At 45.0% G+C, this 16221-nt stretch overlaps 1 protein-coding gene across 3 annotated transcripts in view; it reads left to right on the top strand.

Moving 5' to 3' along the window:
- htr4 (5-hydroxytryptamine receptor 4) overlaps nt 1–15939 on the top strand; it is a 165127-nt gene extending 149188 nt beyond the window's left edge. For 2 of the 3 annotated variants that reach the window (XM_005741224.1, XM_005741223.1), the window contains exon 7: nt 11962–15939. In XM_005741224.1, coding sequence (XP_005741281.1) covers nt 11962–12049 — 88 coding nt within the window. In that variant the 3' untranslated portion in view covers nt 12050–15939. The remainder of the gene's footprint in view (nt 1–11961) is intronic. The other variant, XM_005741225.1, reaches the window with a different exon arrangement.
- Nucleotides 15940–16221: the final 282 nt, after the last annotated feature.

Raw genomic sequence — 16221 nt, 5'->3', positions numbered from 1 at the left:
TGATCTGTGAGTGATGATAATTTGTGCACCAATTCCTCTGACATCGTCTTATTAATCGTTAGCTTACTATGCAAACATGACAAGTGAAATCTCCCGCAGCTGAACACAAACCCAGTTTGGACACACAGACACGCACTGAATCTCTCTGAGGTTTCATTCATGATTACCGTCTTCTGTTTATGGAGGTCTGTTTATTTTTCCGAGCGTCGTATAAATATGAAGATATTTCCCCTGGTCTCGTGGGACTCCAGGCTTCACAAATGTAATGTTTTTCTCCCTGCCAGGTAGAAAGCTCGGGTTGGCAGGAAATTTTCCATTCGCCTTCCTTCACTATCCACCATTCGCGCCGTCTCAAACAGAGATCTGAGTAAAACGTGCAGATGAAAAGAAAGGGAGCTACAGTATGTAGTGATTGATCTATATGCACCAGCAAAAATGAGTCAAGCAGCTTTTTTAAACTGCAAAGTGGGCTGGTGACAAACTGCAAGTAAAACAAAATTCAACCATGGAAACATTAAGAACTGCAGTTCCTCTGGTGTCCAGCAGAGGCAGCAGTGAGTCAGTACCCATAGACTCCCATGTTAACAGGATGCCACTGATTAGCAGGTACCTGTCTGTGTCATGCTGCCATACAGTCTGTGGATGCAGCTTCTAATAATGTAAGATTTTTTATGAAGTGTGCTTTGGACACATAACCATCCACTCTGACCTCATCTATGTGGCACAACATGAAGATTAAATCCACTGTTTTCCACACTGTAATAAATCATTTTATAGACTCGTTTGGATACCAGCTGTGAGTAACTCTACAGCAGGAAAAGATGGAGCTTCTGTCCACCAGACTGACCAGAAACCTGCCATGACAGTCTTGAGGCCTCATAGTGAAACTATGTGGCTGCAATTGTTCTTGTTGGTTGGACAGATACTTGTGCTGTCAGTTGTTTTTGGCCTTACTTCATATATAAAGAGACGGTGACATCATTTTGGCCATCAAAGAATGACAATGACTCTGTTTAATAGTTTCTGTCTTTCAGTCCTCTCATGTGCGACAGTTTACCTTTTTATTAATAGTAAAAGAAATAAAGAATTTTTATATCCTATGTGGGAAAACCTTAACAAGCCACAGCCCATAGAGGTTAATATTGCCTGAAGAAGGATGACAGCTGCTGTTAAACCCCGAAGAAGAAGAAGAAGAAGCTGTATCCCAGAATTCATAGTGCGGCCCTGCTCAGTTTCCAACAATGGCGGCAGCTAGTTAGTTTTAATATTACTCTTATTATTCTTTCTGGGTCACAAAATAAACGTTTAGCATATTTTCAGCAGACAGCTGAGTTTATTAAACTTCACCTAAAAAATCTGCAGATTTCATTAAAATTCAATAAACTATCATCTTGTCTTTATTTTTAGTTAGCACATACCTTAAACACTTAAAGCTGTAAGCTAATGATAGTTATATAAGAGCAGATGCGTGCTGGTGCAATAAGCTGTATGTTTTATGTCCAATGGATGCATGATCTGATTAGTCGACTAATTGCAAAAATAATTGGTGACTAGTCGACTATCAAAATAATCGTTTGTGGCAGCCCTAATTGCCTTGTATTCTTGCAGTTGCTAACGTCTGGCCTATGACAGCTGGAATAAATGAGATGGATAGATGGAGACCTTCATAGATTGATAATGGTTCACTGCGTGAGGTCAGGATGCATTTTTCTAGGCAGTTGTTCAGTGACATATTTGTAGCTTTCATCTGAGGCTCAGTCCTCTAATGATAGTCCTCCGGGGGCTTCGGGGAACTCCGGGGAGTTCGATATTCTCATATTGAGAATGGATCAAATGAGGGCTTGGCTGCAGAATACAATGCAAGTGTTCACTTGTATGTTTAGCAGAACAATATGGTGTGTATACAGGAGTTGTCTAACACCTCAGAGTAAATCAAAAATCAGCTCTTTGAGAGCCGGTCTCTGTTTGAGGAAGCCGCGTGTGAATAAATATCTGTGAGCTCAGCACCGATAAACGTGGCGGCACTGAAGCAACGGGACGTAAATGCTGAGCGAGTCTTCTCCTGGTGACACAGGGCGATCGTTCATGCAGAAAAAGTACCAAGCGTTGGTTTTAAAACCAGAGGACCGTGGCAAACATGACATATTTACAATAACATGTCAAAACAAGTGTTTACAGTCCAGTTAGATGTCATCATCCCGGGACCAAGAACAAGTACACAGTATGCTTTCAGACTTTTCTGTAAACTAGTGCTTGGATTCATTGCCGGTCGCACAAATGAGCAAACAAAGACTGGTTGTCAAATCCACACAAATATCAAGTTTTAATTTGAATCAGGTTTAAATTCGAATGCTGCCGAGCTCTCTGAGAAAACAGCCGGTCCATTTTTAGAAAGCTGTCGTCGGAGCGTGAACCACCGCTGACATCGGTGTTTTTGTTGTTCCTGTGGACGATGAAAGTTTCACCACGATGAAGACGATGAATTTTTGGATTTCTGTGATTTTTTTTCACAAAAACAAATCTTTTGTGGAGACCCAGATCTGTCACTTCCAGTGTCCTTACTGGTCACTCTGGCTTTATTCATGCTCTGTTGCTTCAGTAAAACACTTAAAGAAGGCATGCACTGTAAAATGGAATGAGCTGACTTGTCTCCCACAAATATATCAAATAATGTCAACTTTAACTGAACTGACATATTAACTTTGAATCAGCAGTACTTTACATACCACAGAGGTGATACGTGCACATTCATACGTATCCCCTCATTTTATCATATTTCATAGTGATGGGACTATTATATTTTATACTCTCAGCAGTGTATCAGAGACAGCACGTTGCACGTTTGTGCCTATTCGAGGTTTTCCCATCTTTGTTCTGATCAGTGCTGGCGTCATTACTCTAAAAACATTATATTACACATTAAGCATTACTTTTGATCAAACTGATGCAGCGTGTTATTTTAGTGTCTCACCAGAGAAAGTACTTTCATCTGTGTGTCTTATATTCATGTTATTCTGTAAACACACAGTCTCATAATTACATTTAATAATATAAACCTGAGGCTGCCGTTGCACACTGCAACACAAACCCCATCCTAATGACGACACACAAACGATCCCTTCATATCCACCACTGTTTCCTCCTCCAGCACACCGACTGAGATCAGCTGACTGCGGATCTCAGGCAAGCAGAGTAACAACTCCAAGGAACTTAACTATTGAGAACCGGGTCTCCATTCCCATCTCCAGTTCTCATGCATGCACATGGATGGGTGCTTGTGTATGGTACAAATATTGTGATTCAACTAAATGAACATATTTAATATTTCCTCTTTTACACTGTGATGAATCTTTATTTGGCATTTTAACAGGCACACGTTGCTGCTACTGCTGAAAGTCTGTGTAGAAATGGATTTAACACAAGAATTCAGCATTTTGTTCAGAAAGGGTGCAACATTTCCAGATAATATATACAGAAAAGTATGAATAAAGTTGCATAAACCTGACCACAATCGTGTTAGCTCGTCATGTTAGCCTCTGAGTCTTGTAGATCTCAGAGGTGTCAGTGTGAATCGTCTCCATCATCTGAGGACAGAGAACTCTTTGGTCGCTGGAGCTTATTTGTCCCGACGACCAAAACAGCTGGTTAGCCAACAACAAATAATCAACATCAAACCAGTGACGTGACAATAAGTCGCTTTCATTGCATCTCCATTTTAGGGATAAGTGTTATCATGGGTCAGCAGTGGAAACGTGCTGAAGTCAACAACAAGCTGTTTGGTGGTGTAATCCAAATACTTTACTGTAGTTTAGGCCTTAGGTGGGGCTGAGGGATCTGTAGTGACAAAAAGGAGTAGAGTATTTATAAAAGTAATTCTATCTCGTTGTTTTAAAGCAGTGTGTACGTGCAGTCGCACACGTGCAAACACACGCTGCTTTTTTGTCCTCATTCCAGTCATGTAGGCAATTAGCCGAGGAACGCTGCAGAAGTCAGTCATCCAAAAATAATCAAACCTCTGATCTGCTGAGAGCCAGCACTCTCATTCCTAGAAAACACACACACACACACACACACACACACACACACACACACACACACACACACACTATGTGAAAGTCACCTGGAAGCTCAGACGGCTCTGCTTGTATATTTTTAGCATCTTTCAGCCACCCCCATGTTGTGTACAGTATGCATGCATGTATAGATGCAGTGAAGCATGCACATGTGCTGTGTTTACTTCCCTGCGACCCGCCTGCATTCTTCCCCCTCCTCCTGCCTGTGAGTGTTTTCAGCCTTGGTGCTGCTCAGCTCAACGCGCCTCCAGCGTCTCTGATTTAGACTGTGGCTCACTGTAGAGAGCTGAGAAACCAAAGGACCATCGGGCTGTGCAGGAGTGTGTATATTTTTTTTTAGGTGTGTTTTATCTGCACTGACTTCTTCATATAAGTAGCAGCATGTGCCTCCATCCCATCAGTACGCTTCATGACCACCAACAGAAGCGCTCATTTCCTTTGAGAGAGGAATACCAACCTGTTTGTGCCAAAATAGGATCTTTGGCCCCGCCTTTCGAGTGATTTATGAGGACAAATGAAAGTGTCATAAATCACTGCTTTTTATTTGAGTTTTATAGTTAACACTGAGTTATGATAAACAGCTCAAATCAATCGGGTTTATTGACTTTAGCGTTTCAGAGTCATGTCTGGAGCTCTCGACTGCAGGCTCGGTGCTGGACCAGGTCCCGGTTCTTGCTCTTTCCCTCGCTGCCTCATTCTTTGAGATTTTGTTACACCATTTAAAAACCAGTGACACAAAGAAAATGTGGCTGGTTGTTTATTATATTTTTAATAAGAAGGTCTGTGTTTTCATGTTAAGTTTTTACACTTTTTTTTCATTTTTTCTGTCTATATTTTATTTACTGTGAAGTTTATTCAGCTTATTCCATTGGGGGTCACAGGGTGTGGGGCCTGCCCCAGCTGTGATGGGTTGAGAGGCGGGGCACACCTGGTTAGGTCGCTGAGGAAGTAGATTTCAGTGAGTGGTCAGGTGGGACCCCAGGTGTGACATTTACAGTGAAGCACTGAGTGTTCACCTTCAGATGTTTCAGAATAAGAGCCTGTTTAAGTGGTTCTGGGAATTTCAAGCAAAAAGCAGAATTGCAGTTCTGTTCTGTGCAATTAAACTTGTTGCAAAGAACAGATAAAGGCATGCCAGCGACTGGCTGGTTTGTGTCACTGTTCATATGAGTAGCTGTTCTGTTTCAGGAAGCTGCTTCTCACTGACACGGTCAGGGTCGCCTCTCAGAAAAAAATGAAGTTCAGCTGCTGTCTTCAGCTCCGTTTGCAGAGTGATGCCGCGTACAGCGAGCTGCGCTTCAATCCCACGCAGCTCAGCGGGGAGCTGGCTATCACCATGACGGCAGAGAAGATGTGGGAGACAGTGATGCATCGTGTGCTGCGATGTGCATGTCGGGCCCGGAGGAGGCATCCTCGCAGCAGCTGATTAGACTCTGAGCAGCGTTTCTGCGCTTTATTGTTTTCGGCTTTAAACGCTGCAGGGTGAAACATGCTGATGAGCTGTCTGAGCTTTAACAGGGAACGCTGACCACACACACACCTCCTGCTTTATCTCTGTCAAACTTGCTGCTTCCACTTTGTTGGACTTAATGAGTCGCAGCCATATTTTTACATAAACATTTCATTTCAGCGCTGCAGTCAGGCTGTCTGTACTTCTTTGATTTAAAGTTGAAGCTTCATGAAGACCACAGAACTGGTTTTTAATCAGGTGATCAAGATTAAAATGAAGCATGAGTGACTCAGATTAAATGCTTTTATAAAGACACCTATACTGGGTACAAGTACATGAGGGAAACACTCATTATAAAGACGTGGCTAAAAGAGGTGCAGGAGACACAGTGAGCCCACAGGATGTTTGGATGCTGTTCAGCAGGCCAAATCTAGAGTGGGGACAGTCAGGAGCATCCGACCAGCTGACCGGAGGAACCTGTAAGCTGGAGAGGCGTGTGAGAGGTTGGAGACCATGACTGACTTTTAGACAAATGGGAGGATCCTGAAATTGATACCTGAGTGGAAACCAGAGGAGAGGAGCCAAAGCAGGTGTGTCCCAGGAAATGAGCAACAATCTTTTTGGTTTGACGCGCTGCCTGGCTGATCTGATCCTCTGAAAAAATTGGGGAGCCAAAGAGGACCATCTCTGGTTGGAGGTTCAAAAGGCAGGAGCTGCAGACACACCAAGGAACACTTCTGGATTAATGAGCTCTCACAGGCGTCGTCAGCTCCATTCATGGTGCTCAGTTCTTATTTGCTCCTGAATATATTCCTCTTTTACTTAACTTCCTGTTTAAATGTAGAGTTTTGTTCTGTTTGTGTTGAGTTCTATGAGTTGTGTTATATGTGTGGCAGCATCTCTGCAGGATGTTGTTAAATGTCTCTGTGGACTGGTCCAGGATGAGCTCTTTAGTAGACACAGGTGTATTTCCTGCTGAAATGAGTTTAATCGAACCGATAAACAAGGAGAAATAAAGGAAAAGCTGAAGCTGTGTGTGGCACCGGGAACACAGCCGCTGTCTTTCTACTTGCTGTTAAAAGCATCGATTCAAACATCATGAAAGAGCTGTGCAGGTTTAAATGAGCTGGGACGGGGCTTTGGCCCTTTTTACCCTCTCTTTTTTAGCTTCTGTGAACTTTGAGCAGAAAATTCCAGTCATCGTCGGCTTCTCCTTAACCGTCATCCTTCAGAGCATGTACAAGACATGGTGCTCGATGGCTGTGCAGACAGCACGTACCTCCAGGATTTCCTGTGTCTGTTTACCTGCGGCAGGTCGAATCCTTTCTAAAAACGTGCGCAGATGTAATCCTATGAAAGTCCAAACTTCTGATGCCCTCTGCAGACCTGACATCAGCTGTGTTAGCACTTTCAGGCTTTTCCTTTTGGCTCTGAAGCAGTGAAGCTTTACTCAGGAAGTTTGGCTTCTTCTTCCAGCTCAGAGGGAAAAGTTTGCTTCCAGTGGTGCTTTGTAAATGAGTTCCTTATCACCTCTTTTTGTTCCCAAACTGGCGTTTCTGCAGTCGAGGTGATGGCATTCTGCGTGCTCGGAGTGCTCGTGCTTACCTGCATAGTAACAAATAAATCTTCCTGAAGGTCAAAGGAGTTCACATCAGTGCTTTATGTAGAATATATTTCCTCTCCGTATTCAGTCCTCTCAGAAACTCATATTTCTTATGCCAGACTGTATCTGAGATGGAAACAGCCATTCCTCGTGGGCGTGAAGTTTGAATAATTTTTGCATAAAATTCTCCGTCTCATTCTTTTCGGTTAGCTCAATACGGCGTAATCTCTTTCCTATTCAAATTCCTGCCTATTGTATTCCCCTCAAATCTATTACACACACACCTCCCCCGCCTTTATCAGTGCCCCAACGTGTTTTCAAGACTCACTTCTGCTTTCTTAACAGTTAAACTGGGGAGAAACAGACCACACACACAGACACACACACAGAGCTTCCTGATTGTAACGATCACCTGTGATTGGAGGAAACGGAGCAGGGACGACACATCAAGCGGCCGTCCGTGGGGTTGGATCGTTGTGGAGACGCTGGCTGCTTCAAATGCTAGAACATCTCAGCAGCTGATTTCTCATCGGTTCGGTTCGATGGTGAGGGTTGGTGATCCTCACCATCAGCAGATGTGTTCCTGTCACAGACGGTGGAGAGAACGTGGGGCCACACCTGTGTGTCTGCAGTAACCTGAAATTAAAACAAGAGAAGAGTTTGAGAGAGCTTGAGTAAAGCGCATCCCTGAGCCTGTAAATTAAACTGCAAAGGTGACGTGAGGTTTAAAATGTGCTGCGGCACGCAGCGATTTGAGGCTTTCATACTTGACAACATTAAATGACAGGTGAAACAATAGAAACATGTAGCCTTAGAAAGACTGTTATTCATGCGTCAGTTTACCACGCCAGACTGGCCACGCCCCCCCAAAGGTGCTGCATGACGCTGGGTTTGCCTCCATCCCCGCTTGTGCTCTTGAAAGATGCCACGACATTCAGAGTGATTTATTTACTGCTGCACGCCTGACGTGAAACTGTGAGTGTCAGAGCAGGTGCACAGTGATTGGATGAGCTTTAACAGCATTAATAAGCTGACACAGAACACGAGGCCGAATGGCGACACTTACTGAAACTCTTGGCTCTAAATTCAGTTATTCAATTTATCAAACTTTCTTCTGATTTCAGCAGGAAAATCAATGAAAAATGAGATGATCCCAGAGTTTGTTCTACAGAGGCACAACGATGCCACCATCTCTTCCTTTTTCCGCAGATGTGCATACTCGCTGTTTTCATCAGCATCGGGAAAGTCGGGAACTTGAAGTTTCCTGTGAGCTCAGAGAAAATGTTTATTTTCTGTAAGTGTGACACAGTCCAGATCACAGCGTATGAAATATGTGTTTCTACGTTATCTGGCTGATATTCGTCTTCAACTCCCGCCCACACGGGGCATCATGTCCGTTGCTTAGCACGTTCAAAGTTTTGCTCAGGGCACTTCATCAAGATGAATGCTGGCCACACCAGTGCCCAGAATGTGCAGAAATGTTTAGTCTGCCTGTGATCCGGGCCTCGTGTCTCCCTCCCCGGCCTCTCCGTCCTGCTCTGCCAGTTGGCCCGTTGGCTCAGCTGTGTACAAACAAAGCCTCGGCTAAACACAGGACGGATCCGTTTCCACAGTTTCACTTCTTCCAGATATGAAAGTGCATTCCTGCCTTTGGTCGACTTCCGCTGTCTGAACACCGCTGTCTGTGTTCGTGCAGAGCTGAGCGGTTTTTTGAGCTTTTAGTTTTCTTCAGTTTGAGCTTTTCAACGAAACACTGGGATGCTTCATTGATTCTGATGAATGAAACTGCTGCTTGTTACATGTTAATGCATTATGGTTGGTTTCCTTGTATCTGATTGGGCTGTTTCACAAAGGTGCTAGCTGGACTGACGTCTGTGCAGCAAAGCAGAAAGCACAGTCTGCTCACATGACGGCTCGCTGCCACAGGATCCACAGCTATGCGACACGAGGACATGTCTGCAGGGTGTCGAAGGCAGCGATGGCAAACAGAAGGCGAGCTCTAATTTAACGGCAATGTGGAGAAACAAAAAACACAGAAGCTCTGCCACAGTCTGAGGCTCACAGAAAAACCAAATCTGAACTGAGCACAAACCAGACCTGCAGCCTGAAATCCAGGAGCAGAAGCCAGGAAACAACCGGCAGCAAACCCGAGGATGCAAGGTGAAGCAGGAGGGATGCTTCAGGTTCAGCTCTGTGGTTCAAAGGTTCCTGGAGGATTCCTTAGACCTTAGTGAAAACAGGACCGCAGCCTCGCCATGATCACGAACGATCCGTGAGACTGGGGTCAGCTCTTTAGCGCAGCGGTCTCCAACCTTTTTAGCGCCACGGACCGGTTTATGCCCGACAATATTTTCACGGACCGGCCTTTAAGGTGTCGCGGATAAATACAACAAAATAAAACTAGTACCGGTACCAAAAAAAAAGAAGATTTATTCATAACACACGTGAAAAGACCCAGGAAAACCGAGTTAACGATAAAAACGATAACAACATAACGCTGAAAACCGATAAAAACCCTGAAAATCATACATTTCACACCAGAGCCTCAACTCTCCCGGCCCAGTACCAAACGACTCACGGACCGGTACCGGTCCGAGGCCCGGGGGTTGGGGACCGCTGCTTTAGCGACTACGTCACTGTGGGTGGAGGAATTTCTGCTTCAGACCTCTGAGCTTGAACTGAATTCCTGTGATTTTTGCAGGTAATCGAGTTTAATTGGCACCGTGACCACATTCATCACACACTGACTCCATCTCATCCCCACCACAGTCACTGAAGATGACAGCTGACTGTGTGAGACACTACAAAGCCTACCACATGTTTCACTCATATAAAATGTATAACTGAGCATATTTACTCTTCTAAAAATGACTAATAAAATAAAACTAATGCTGAAATAATTTTTCCCCTGAGACTGGTTAACTTTAACTGTCTTACACGTCTTTTCATTTAAGTGAATATGGAACATTTTCTAATATGTTCCTTTTATCTTCCTTTGTTTTTTTAGTGTTTATTGCCTTTAAAGATATTAATGCACCTTAAGGCAACTGTTATATAATTACAATACTCTGCTCTCTGTACACCTGTCCATGCTCCTGATTGGTTACGTACTGTAAACTCCGCCTCTTTCACATAAACACGTTAATAATTAGACTGAATACCCACAGGGTGATCCATTGATGATGTCACATCCTGTACCTATTGAACTTTATCTGTAGTGCAGACGCTGGCAGGTAAGGGGGCCCCTGGAATCAAAGTGAGGGTCCCGATTCAGCCAGCATCTTTGTTCCCCCCTCAGCGAGGCTGGCGAGGGTTGAACGCCGCAATGTGGCAGCAATTTGGAGTAGTGCTATGACGAGAATGTGCAGCTGTCTGCATTTGAGAAGCTTTAAATGTTCGCGGCTGTCTGGAAGACGCATTTCACGGCCAGTTAGTCGGCAGGAAGTGTGTTGGGCCGGGGTGTTTGCGTAAACAGCTCGTAATAGTTTTAGCCTGCGCGCACACTGTCTACGTACACAAAACATGTATGCAATCACGTACTCTGTGCATGCACACACCTGTGAGTGCACACAGTGCGTGCACACAGGTGCCGCACATGGTGCACACACATTTCTTGGAGCAGGGTCCTGAGTTTTCTCTGTAGGTTTGTGAGTCCTCCTGCTGGAAGGATCTTTTGTGCTGTGAGCAGCTCCAGGCTGCAGGAGGAAATCATGCTGGAATCAGCGCGTTCAGAACGAGACTGAGCACTTGAACGTCAGCCCTCACATTGAACCCGGGACCTCCTCCCAGCTGGGTCATTTTCTAATATCAGACACCTCTGTTTTTTATTAGCTGCAGAAGGCACATCTTCACTGGCCTTTTCAAACTTAAAGTTCATTGATGTTTCCTTTTTCTCTTCTCAGTAATACTAATAATAATACTCTCAGCTGATTCACAGCTGAAAATGCAGCACACCACAACAGCGTGCTCGATTATTACGTTCGTCTACATTAATATGAAACTTATTTTAGGTGATCTTTTTTCTGAGTCTGCATCTCATTGGTTTTGCACGTGTTTAAAGATGGTTGCTCCCTCCAGCTCCTCTCATTATTTCATTTTTATATCGATATGAAGTGCAGCAGTTTGGTTTCACGCTTGTATTTAGCTCTGGTTTGGAGATGGAGTGTGTTTTAGGTCAGCTGGTGAACACTGTCCTCCCAGTCTGACTGCTGTCGGCGTTAAAAAGCTCCTGAAACACTTCTTTTCCCATTATGACAACGATAAAAGGCGTTAGCTGAGATCACTCCCCGGTCTGACGTCCCTCTCTCTTTAATTAGAAAGTGCCTTTTCCTTTTGTGTGTGACTGCTCTTATTTATTTGTGTTGGAGTCCCAGAGCTGCTTCATCTGAGTCCAGCTCGGGTTTCCCGTCCTCTCCTCTGAGTGTTGGTCAGGTTGCAGATGGTTTAATGTAACTCCACACCACTTATCTCATCCACTCAGCTCCGACTTCTCATTCAGACCCTTCCTTCACGTTTCAGGTGTTTCACTTTTGCTCCGATGAGCTCATGGATTTTTGTGGTGGCCCAGTCAGTGTCAGCTTTCAGCATAAATGCAACAGTAAAGCAGAAGCCTGTGCATGTGTGCTGGCTTAGTGTTTCAGACAGACTCACTGAAAGCTCTTTCCTCCTCTCGATGCGCTCCTTATTCTCCGTATTCTGCTTATTTGAATGGTCTTACAGCCGTGACGTGCTCCTCAGCAGACACTGAAAGCTGTGTGAATAGTGGAACAGATTTGTCATTTTGGAGGCTGCTTCTTTCTGCCTGTTAAATTAACTCCCTCCGTCTGTGTTTTCAGGTATTGCGTGCTCCACAATGGGAACCACTCAGAGCAGGAGAAGAAGTCCCTGCACACCCACATAGAGTCTCACGAGTCCTGCTTGTGACCAACGGCACGGACACCGCCGCCTTCACACATCTGGAGCTGAAATCCGTCATCGATGCTACGAATCTAGAGCCCAGCAGGACTTTAGCGGTGTGTCAGAGGGGCGGGGCACTGCCAGTGGGCCATCTGGTTTCAAAGCTCTGCCGAGACTTGACCCGCCCGTGAGGCGAGCATATAAAGCCAGCGCTGTGTCGCATTGGTTCTGTCGTCTGCAGAGGCCGGATGACACTGAGCAGAACCAGGACGGCGATGTCATCAGTGGGCCGCTGGCCACCACACATGGCAGTGGCGTCTGTAGGAGAATGTGATTAATGACTTGGAAGTGAATCATGTGGCCAAAGCTTTCCGATGACACTCAACGGACCCGTTTGTGATTGCGTTGTTTCCACGATGTCCCTGTAAATGAGCCTTTAAACCAAGTGTTTCAGTTTCTAACTGCTTTTTCCGAATATCCACACAAAGTCTCATGAATCCTCACTCGGCCGAGAGCATAAGGTTGCATTTAAGCCTTGATTTAAACTGTCCAAGTGCATTATTACAGAGGCTGCTGTGCTCATACGCCACCATCTGAGTGATTGTCTCTCTTCCACAGTGAGAGCTGCAATGAGTGATTGGAAGTGTTGGTCATTTCGGTGTTGTCAGAGGTGTTTGTGAGGCTCTCAAAGGGGATTCAGCCCGTGTTACATCCATCCCACCCTGACACACCACGTCCTCTCTGCATAAACAAGCATTTGCACTCATGAAACCTGAACAAGCCGACCGCTCGCAGTCACGTCTGTTTCCCTGCGTGCCTCCATGCAGGACTCTTCCTGCTGCTGCTGTTGTGTTTTTTCTCATTAGCACAAGAAATCGGCTTAAAGGCTGTCACACATCAGCCGTGTCATTTCACACGATGAATTTGTCCCGTTTGTTTTTCCAGATTAAACTGAGTCTGACCAATCGGATCGCTGCGTTTGGTAACAAATCGCAGCATGTGAAAAATTCCAAATTTAGTTTTTTGCAACGCGCTCGGTGCGTAAAGGCCTCGAGTCGAGGAAGCTTTACGCGGCCCAGCACCTCTAGAGTCTCTGAGCACTACGACATGCTGGACGCCGGTTAAAAGTAAACTCACCAGAGCATGAATGTCACTGCTTTCGTCCCCTATCACCCTCACTTGTGCTAAAGGTGGCTGAGAGACTTGGGCATGTGAGGCTCGAACTGCAGCTCTGCGACGTGTACATCTTCATTTTACAGTCGGTGGCAGGTCTGACACACCTGGTTAAATGGTGACCCAGCTCCAAAACACACACAGCGTTAGAAAATAGCAGGAGGCGAAAGAGAAGCACGTTCCAGAGGCAGATCCTGTGCTTTGGCGGGACAATGATGAAATTAATGTTGCTGCCGCAGCTTCTCTGCCGCTGATTTAAATTGGCCCTTTTTGCTAACATTGTGGTCGTGACAGTCCAACGAACCCAGGTCACTCCAGGGCTGCTTAGTATCTGCTTACTGTGGAGATTTGTGGTCCTCTTTTGGTCAAAATGTTCTTCACAAAAAAACGATTGAAGGTTTGACTGTGAGCAAACATGAAAGTTTAACATTGGAGCAGGCTCGCCTCTCACATTCAGCTAATTCTACTTCTTGTTTCTGGCTCTTCTTTTTTTGCTGATAAAAACATTCCTCTCACTGCACAGAGCTGTTAATGAAAAGATATCTGTAAAGCAACAAAATTCAGAGACCAAGGCTGATGTCATACAGAGGCAGAGGCAAGCAGTCCTCTCAGATCTCTTAATCAGAGGGACACACTGCTGAGCGCTGATGCTGCAACACAAAGACAGACGAGGAGCTCTTGACACGGAAAGGTAGTTACTCATCATCAGAGATGGCTAAGTGGAAATATCCAACCACGTTCAAGTTCCCAGACTGACATCCACCCGTGCTGCTCCGGCACACGGGTGGATGTCAGCTGCAGTTGGATATGTGCAGATGGTGAGTGTGGTCATAAACACAGTTTTTCGGTTATGGTTTGGCCTGCAAATGCACGGCGAGGCCGGTAACGCGGGCGTGTTTTGTTCCTACGCGTATCTGTGGATTCGAGAATCACTTTAAATGTTAAAGACATTGAAATTAAGGCCTCATTGTTCCGTGTTTACACCAACTCATAAGAATTTATGAGAAAACAGCGTGCCCAGACCGTGGTTAGACCTCGGTTCATAATGTACTTGCAATCGATTCTCCAAAATTGAAAAGCAGTTGGCTTTCAGGGCTCAGACGCGTTCCACCTCTGCCCACAATCCTTTGCAATTTGGAGTAATTTCGTGTAACCGGATCAGATGCTGTTCTCACTGCTCGCTTCTCTGAAGGTGCAGCTCCAACCCAGGCTGCCTGTTTCTGTGCCAGTGCCCCTGAGAGCGGGAGAGCAGGGCAAAAGGTTCGTAAAGGGCCGTGAAGATTTTAGCAAACAGAAAATATTCTTCAAAGCTGCTTTTGTCATGAAAAGTTCCTGAACTGTTCCTAATGTGGATCCCAAACAGGAAGTGTGCAGTTTTTCAAAATGATTTCTCATTTATTGTTATTGTTATTATGAGTGTGGCACCAGAGTCCTCACACAGCTGATCTTTAAGTCGTCCAGTGTTCTGAGCATCGGTGACATGAAGCGTGCGGGCAAGATAATCCGAGCCAGTTGGCGAGCAGCAGCATCGCCTCCTTCTAAAGTGAATTCTGGCTTTAAGCAGCTGATCCGTCCCTCGCTAACATCGCTGCAGACAGTGTCTCTGAATCATCAGTCTTCCTTTTAACTGTCTCTCTGTGACATCAGTCGGTGCCCGTCCTTGTGTGTGTTGGAAACCTGGGCTCTCCAACCTTTAAAAACTCTAATGGGACAGTTTTTTTTAAACAGACCAAAAGCATCACCTGTCTGTTTGGAGAGCAAGTGTGAGGCCAGAGGGATATGCAGCCAAACTGGAAACACCTCCACGTGTGAAACATGTAGGTCTTATCAAGTCTGACGACAGCCTTGGATTAACACTGCATGCTCACACTCAGAGTTCTGCAGAGGAGCTCGTTTAATGTTTGGCTTTGTGACTACAGAGGTCAGTTTGTACTCTCTGTTTCTACTCTCACTAGAGCCTAAAAGCACAGGCAGCAGCAGGATGTAGTGGGTATTTATTAATCTGGCCACACAAAGTTTGTTCCTGCGGTTAAAGGAAGGAAACAGATGAGTTAAATTTCAGCTTGTTCAAAGCATTTAGAGAGAGAAACACAAAAACACAACAAATCTTCTTATCTTGAGGGGCTGTGACTGCACTACACCTTCAGTGTGTTCATAACCTCCAGTTTATCCACCGCGATCAACAAGGTTCTGCTTTCGTGAGCTCACACATCATTTTGGGACCAAGGTTCTCGGCAGAGCAGGCGGAGGACGCCCCCCACATGCTCCAGCATTTCATGGCTACTGTCCAAGTCCTGCTTTATAGGAAACACAGCTGGATCTTTCATTGATGGCATTGACAGAATCAGGATAAAGACTTCCAGCAGAGTGCAGAATGTATGCATGCAGCAGGATGTGAACAGCAGCTGCCAGCTGCACGTCTGGTGCGTCTTCCTCCTTCTCTGAATCACGTCTGCAGAACCCGCCAGAGGTTTGGAACAAACCTCTGACCGGTTCTTTAACTTCTGTTCACAGCCTGCAGCATGAATGTGTATATAAACTAAACCTATAACTCCCATAACCTGTCCAAAGGAGACAAAATGACTTTTATAAAACTCTTCAGTATTTATTTTGACAGAACAAAATGGGTATTTTCATGTATTAAAAGAGCAGAAAAGCTTCTCTTTCAGGGAGCTGACATATGTATGACTTTGTTTCTGTTGCTATGTGACAGTTCTGATAAAGGAGAATTAAAGAAACGTTGATAAGCCTGCTGTTGATTTTCTTTGTGAGTCTGAACACAGAGACGGCATCAGTCGACTGATCGAAACGTAATGAAAGCGCTTCGTTACCGCCGCCGAGCTAAGCCGAGCTCGCTTTCCTTTTGATACGTGAAGCTCATAAAGATGAAGTTTCAGTTTAGCGAACTGAAACTTGATGATAAAGCCCAGACAAGACTTCATCACTAGTCAGTGATGAATGGAAGTATTGCTCACTTCTGCTTTCTCACTCAGTGTTTTACCATTTAAACCAAAGTCATCCTTTTT

Source organism: Pundamilia nyererei, unplaced genomic scaffold (genome assembly GCF_000239375.1).
Source record: "Pundamilia nyererei isolate P.nyererei 1_Seehausen unplaced genomic scaffold, PunNye1.0 scaffold00108, whole genome shotgun sequence".
Classification (NCBI taxonomy): domain Eukaryota; kingdom Metazoa; phylum Chordata; class Actinopteri; order Cichliformes; family Cichlidae; genus Pundamilia; species Pundamilia nyererei.
Note: the sequence above shows the minus strand (reverse complement) of the source record. Positions and strands in the feature narration are given on the sequence as shown.